Source organism: Limulus polyphemus, unplaced genomic scaffold, assembly GCF_000517525.1.
Source record: "Limulus polyphemus unplaced genomic scaffold, Limulus_polyphemus-2.1.2 Scaffold3642, whole genome shotgun sequence".
NCBI lineage: Eukaryota > Metazoa > Arthropoda > Merostomata > Xiphosura > Limulidae > Limulus > Limulus polyphemus.
Window position 1 is genome coordinate 90,311 of NW_013669252.1, and position 7,394 is coordinate 97,704.

The 7,394-nt window shown below is 33.0% G+C and overlaps 1 protein-coding gene across 1 annotated transcript in view; it reads right to left on the reverse strand.

Moving 5' to 3' along the window:
• Window positions 1-7,394, reverse strand: part of LOC106469754 (filamin-A-like) — a 31,515-nt gene that overhangs the window by 6,927 nt on the left and 17,194 nt on the right. Inside the window, exons 9-11 of the mRNA XM_013930264.2 lie at window positions 5,832-6,098; window positions 1,545-1,682; window positions 264-512 (exon numbers count right to left, since the gene is read on the reverse strand). Of these exons, the coding sequence (XP_013785718.2) occupies window positions 264-512; window positions 1,545-1,682; window positions 5,832-6,098 (654 nt within the window). The remainder of the gene's footprint in view (window positions 1-263; window positions 513-1,544; window positions 1,683-5,831; window positions 6,099-7,394) is intronic.

Genomic DNA, 7,394 nt, shown 5'->3' on the forward strand with positions numbered 1-7,394 from the left:
AAACACGTTTAGATTGAATGGTAATTTATAATCAGTCACAAGAACGTCGAATCTGAATCACTTGAAAAAAACACGGGGGTGCTTAACTTTTTTCCAGGTGTATATGTATAACTGTCACTTCTATTACAACTTTTGACTACACACCCACTAAAGTCAGGTGTAATACTGGAACTGGTGTTTCTTGTTCACAGATGCTGTTTTTACTCCATGGAACTGTTTATGAATGCACTTAATCCAACTTCACATACTACTAGAGAGCTTACCATCATCAATCGGAACTACAAAACAATCATCTTCACTTCCAGAGGGAGCAATTACTTTCCCATCTAACATCCCCTTGGCACCATTCATGTGAACTGTGAAAGCCAAGGGCTTGTTTACTTGGAGATTTGCCTCAGGTATTGCACCCAATTCAATATTTTTTGCATCACTAGCAGGAGGGAGAATGTGAACTTTGTACGGACTGTCTGGGATGTGTTGATCATTGAACTTAATTCCAACATGATAGTCCCCTGCAAGAAAAACAGCTTAATACAAACTAGTTCTTAGGTAAGTATAGAACAGAGAATCGATTACTAACTATCAACAAATGTGTATGTTTTTGCTTATTTATTTTACTATTTCACATTATTAACTTTAAGTTTCAACACTTAACAAAAAATGTTTTCAAAACTTTGATTTCCAATTTTCAAATCAATAAAGAAAAACTATCTAATTTTAGAAACCATTAAAAAGATGCTTTACAATTGGTTAATTCTTTTGAAAGTCACGAAACAATATAAGAGAGTATTCACAGTCTAATATTTCTGTAATATGTTCTATTACTAAAGTATGCCTGTTTAATAAGTCACTATATGCCAATTTTTTATATTCTTATTCAATTAAGGTAATAAAATAACTTTTAACATATTTCTCAGCATTTTATTACATTATTTAGGCTCAAAAGACAATTCCAATCTGTAAATCTTGCATTAGCAGCCAATCAAATAGCTCTTTGACAAACCAACACATTTTGCATTAGATGAACTTTTAACATTGCTGCTTTTAATTTTTATAGTTTTTAGTTATCAAGCAATTATTCTATATGGGCTTTTCATTTTTAAGACTCTAGGACTGAAATTAATTAAGTCCATGAATTTTGTTGAGATTTTACTACCACTGGTGTTCAATAGTAAATCAAGTGACAAACATTTTCTTTGGCAGACAGTGAATGTTTAAACTATGGTTAAGGTGGAAAAGATGCTTATACTATTAGCCAGAAACACTTCTAATCAAAACCATAATACTTGTACTGACCATGTTAGACTAGAATACTTGTGACATATGGTCACACTGTTCAAATTGAATACTTAATACCATAACATTACCTTAATTATAACATTAATTATCCAACAGCATCCCAAATTATTAACATTCTAACTGTAAGTAATATACCTACAAAATAATACAAATAACATTAGAATGTTAGCAGAATACCAAAGTTATAATCTCCATATACAAATTGATAAGACTTGAAAAGACTTGCCATATGTGATGTTTCTTACCTTGTTCTTGAACAACATAGGACACGTAGCAAGAGCCGTCTTTTCGGTCTTTGAAATCAATCTCAGCTTTTGAGGGTCCTTCTATTGACAGAGATAGGCTTCCAGCACCAGCTTCCCTTGTCCAGACATTGAACTCAGCTGTAGTAAGGTGGAAAACTTCAACTTACAAAAAATTACAAAACTTACATAATCTATTTATAAAGTTAAACAAAATAGTATCATCTTTAAGGCAGCCTGTACACTTACCCAAGGTGTCCTCAAAATGTTTTGGAATATCTCATCCATTTATGTTATCTCAACAACAACAGACAATTTGATTAAAATAAAGGAGCAAAGCTTTCTTTTAGTGCAACTATTTTCGAAATCTTTTTACAAATAACACATATTATTTTACAAATAAAATAATAGATTTTCCATAATTCAGCTAAGCAGATTTCGAAAATAATGTTCATTTTTCTCTATCACGTAAGGATTTTTTTACAAATTGGGAAGAAAAAAACAACAACTCTTGGTTAGATCAAATTATTATTTAATTTACCACAATGAAAATTTTTTATTATTATGTTTGTTAACAAAAATACAGGATGAATGAGGATGCATATTTGTTTGACATCAATGTTCTTCCCTTTTCTTCAGTTTGTTTGATTTTTTTTTAATTTTTTAGTCTCAAACTGTGTGTTGTAGTATTTCTTTTAAGTATTGCATTATGACATTTTGTAAAAAATCTGTACATGATGGAGAAAAATGGATATCATTTTCGGATTCAGCATACAGTAATTACTGTAGCACATGCAAAAATTTCAAGAAAATAACACCATTGCAGGCCTGTGTAATTTGTGAAACTTAAATTACATTTTTTTTCTGTGAAAAGTAGCAACTGACCAAAGTATAAGCAAAATTAGGGCAACCCCATAATGCTTCATAAGCTATGTAGTAGGGTATTAAATCTATAATATGAGGTATGTAAAAGTTAATACCTTTTTTTTATTTCAAAATAACTTTATGGTTATAAAAAAAGTTGGTAAATTTGTATCATTTTTAAAATTTGAATTAACATTTGATTTTCCGGAATTAAGATTTCCATTTCTGTACTCAGATGTGTTAGATGCAGAGCCAGGATTTGTCTGGATGAAAATAAACATGTTTTTGAAAACTTAAGAAATTTTTTGTGAATCATAACCATTTTCTAACTAAAGCATAGGACACTAAAAAACCAGGTGAATGGCATGTGTATTTTTTTTATAAAACAGTAAAAAACATATTGGTGGATTTTTGTTTCACATGTATTAGAAACAGGTGAATTGTGTGTTTTCTCACAAGATAATAAATGATTTGTATGTGCTGGTTCCTCAAGTAGTAGCAGCTTGGTGAACAGAATGTGGCATCACATAAAGAAGCTGAAGATATATAATCAACTTGTACTGTTTCTTCAGTGGAAGAAGCCATGTGATTAGTTTGTATTGTCTCACAAAGTAGCAGTATAAGTATAACTGCTTTGTGCAGCTGGCAACTTGTAGCGATTAAAAAAGGCAAAGCTACTGTCAGTTCCAATATATTTTCATATGGGAAACATTTCACTGAAAAATTATAGTTTTCTTCAACATATTAATGTATTTTACAATGTACAGATTACATCATTGAAATTTCTATTTATTAAATTAAACTGAGTATAGTTTACATAATCAATTATACACAATTCAATGTAATATAAATGTGATAACTGACTTTCTTGTACACTAGGTGGGTGCTCTACATACTGACCTCAGGTATTAATTTCTTAATATTGTTTTTAAGCTTCGTTTAAACAAACTAAACAACCATATAAAACCTTTATTAAGTAATTAGAATGAATACTACAATTAAAAAAATTGACGGAGACAAAATTAAACAATAAAAATTACAACATTAAATACTAGGGGTTGTTGCCATGGGCACCCAGGATTGTGAGATTATTCTTAGAGCTGATGAAGATACATGCAAGTGCATCAAAACAGTCTAACTGGGCAGCTTGTCTGTGTTAAAAACTTTTAACAGCTCTCCAAACATGTCTTTCACACAATGATTGACTGTCTGAACTTGATAGTTTTCAACTAAAATTTTGTATAAGCTCAAATGTATGACTATAGCAAAGGTTTCTTTCAATCTTGTGATTTGTTTTTATATAAGGTTAAGTACAAAAAATTAATTGAAGTTTTTCCACTTTTCTTTAAAAATCGTTTGACGAAATGTTATTTCAGAATTTTAGCACAAAACTTTACCAAGAGCTATGAGTATATAGATGTTCCTACTTTTCAAATAACAGACTAGAGAGAAGATAGCACCCATCAACAACTCTTTGGCTTCTCTTCTGATTGAACAATGGGATTTGGCTTTCATGAGCCCAAAGTGATGAGTGCATTTTTGTGGCAACAGGACATGAAATGCAGATCCTCAGATTCACAATCTGGGTACTACAGTCATGCTCATCCCATTTGATAAAATAAAGTGCCCTGTTAGAAACACTTAACAACCTTATTTAATTCTTTATCTAAAAACACTTTATAACTGAAAACTACTATCAAAGCTTTAATAGTAGTTTTCAGTTATAAAGTGTTTTTAGATAAAGAATTAAATAAGGTTGTTAAGTGTTTCTAACAGGGCACTTTATTTTATCAAATGGGATGAGCATGACTGTAGTACCCAGATTGTGAATCTGAGGATTTTACTCTTCTTATTTTTGACTGTGATAAAAAATACATTTTTATGTATTCATTTATTATAAAAATAGTCATCTGTAGAAACTGTCAAATCCTTTATGACATCATTTCAGTTGAACTTTGATTCACACTTTAATTACTAAAGTATTAACGTATGCTTTGTATTTTCACTTTGTGTTTTAATGTCAAGAACAAAATATTCTTAAATGGCCTATCCTCCTTTAAGTAGCTGTTTCCACATGTTTGTCATAAATAGTCAGGCTCTAACCAGTAGGTGCCAGCCTAAGTAATTCATTCAAAAAGTATCTGTGTTATGTTAGTCTTTATGGAATAGGCTTTAATGCGTGAAAATTTTGTCACACATAACCCTAAAAGCAAAGAAATTTTTTCATGTAGGCTAAATTTTAGCTGTCATAGGCTCTGTGTGGACTGATCAAAAATGGATTTATAATCTATCTTAAAGTTGATAAAACTTTTAGAATTCTTTACACAACAAGCATATGCAATCTTGAGTTGTACAAAATCAACAATATGCAGTGGCAGATCCAGAGGGGGGGGGCCTTTTTGGCAATAAAAAAGAATGTTATGTGCAAATATCCATTTTATGTATTTGCAAATTCAACCTGCCAATCTTTGGTTTGCAAACATATGCTGAACAAAGAGGAGGGAAGGCTAGTGAAGCCAATATAACCCCCGGACCCCCCATAAGCGCTCACTTCCTTGCAGGTCCCTTTGTGCCCTGTTGTTGCCACCCTTTTTGATCAACTCTGGATCCACCACTGGTATGAGTTAAGAAAGTGTAATACCTTTTAGTAACGGTGAACAGAACTTTTTAAAAGAACTGGTACATTTGCATATTGAGTTGTTCATGAAGGTCTAGTCAATCTTATGTGATATGGATGTATAATTAATATTCATAATAATCCCTAGCTGGAGGAACCCAACTTTTCTTGCTGGACTCACAGCTTATACACTGCTACACTGAAGAAATATTATGTCTAGACGACAGTGTTCACCAGCACTTTTTGGTACAAACATTCTACTTAAACGTGATAATAAGTTTAATGCATATAGATACAAGCAGCCTTGAGTTACATCTGACAGATGCTAAAGATTTATCTATGTACCAATTGTTGGCTAAGAACTGAAACTTACAAATTATCTTAGCTGTTAAAAAAAAATAACATAATCATATGTAACTGGAATTAGTTAAATTTTTAAACAAATCTGTTTTACTTTTTAGTAGGGATAAATATAACTAACCATAAAAATGTTTACATTCAAAACCTAAAGCATTAATTAGTAACAGGAAAATAAATTTCCTCATCATAGTCTATAAAAATTACCTGGTGAGAATTTACAAATTAATCACAATATGTTTTATAAGTTGGTATAAGAAATCTTTTAAATCTGTTAAATCTTTATCATAAACCAACCAATTCTATTTTGTTTCCTGTGCATGGTTGTGGTGGGGATCACTACACCCTTCCCAATTTCTATCTGAAAAAAGTAATGCATCCCATCTTCAACCCATTTTAGGATCCCATTGCAAAATAACTTGATCAAGCAATATGTCTTATAAAACACAAACCTGGTTCACCAGTAATGCCCCTTTCCAAGCCTGGACCTCCTGCATGCACTCTGTGGGAACCATAGTCATGAAGTGGACCCACAGTGAACTGGAAAGGTGACCCAGGGATATGAATATCCTTGTAGCGGACACTCACTGTATGAACACCAACTTCTTTTGGTACAAAATGAATAGCATAGAGACAATCTTCCAAATCTAGGATCTCAGCATCTTCTGTCTCACCTGATGGAGAAGTCACCCTGGCAGACATGTCATACGCATTTGTTCCTGGAATGAAACCTAACAACTTCAGTCACACTTGATAACATTGATGACTATAGTTCTTTGTAATCTTTAAATACAAAACCAAAACTGGCCACTTCAGTGAAACAATATTTGACATTATTCATTTAATCTAAAGGAATCGTGAAATTTTTCTGCAACTGTTAAACAATGGGTAAACAGTAAGGTTAACCACATACTACATTTATGTGCAAGTTTAGCTTGAACAATATTTATGGTATGTAGGCATACCATGCATTTTCTCCCTTCTTATATTAATGTAGATATTTTCAAAATGTTTCATTTATTGCAAGTCACCACATTTTTTGCATATCACATGATCCAGAAGTTAACATTTTCCTGAATTGAAAATTCATTTCCAATAATACACACTTATAGCCATTACTTGACTGCCAGGGTTTCTTCATTTGCTCATCTAAACATTGATCTGATTTTTTCTCACTTGTAACAGTCTTTTATACCCCACTCAATTGCCCTTGGCAATATTTATCTCGTGACACTCTCCACCTATGTCAATGCGCTCTCTATCCTGGTACTGTATTTAAGCACCTCAATCAGATAATGTTATTACTTTTTCGAGACTGACTCAATCCCAGTCTCTAACATAGGCTCTTGGTGAAAAGGAAGGGTATTATTGGAAATAGATTTTCAATTTAGGAAAATGTTAACTTCCAAAACATACTTACTTCCACTCCCACTTATAGGTAGAATACCACACTGAGAAGTGGAGGGGCTGGTGAGGACATTATCCATACAGAAAGAGTCTGAATAGATCATGGGTGTATCAACAGAAGATTGGCACCTGAGTGGGGGAACTGCACTACATCCAGAAGAGGTATGCTCTTCAACTGGAATTTAATTCCTGTATCATGGGTGGAATTTTACATGAACTATTTTCACTATAGGCCACATCCCAACTAGATAGCCAAGGTTCCACTACTCGGGGTTGGAATTAAGGGGTTATGGTCCCTATATCCGACGTTGGTGACTACGGCAATTGGACTGCAAATATTATATATACATAGTTATGAGTGGATCCCAACCTGTAGGCATAGAGAGTATTACCAGCAGGCAGTGGACCCTCTTCCATGAACAATGTACCGAACCAATACTGATCAAAAAGAAGAGACATGCACACCCCAACTAAATAGCTAAGTGTCAAATCTGAACCGGTATTACGAGTAGGCTCCCGTGTAGGCTGGTGCCACTCCTATCAACATCTGGAAAAAAACATCCAAGGACCCAGGTAGGAGGGCCCCCAACTTCATCCTCTTCTCCAAG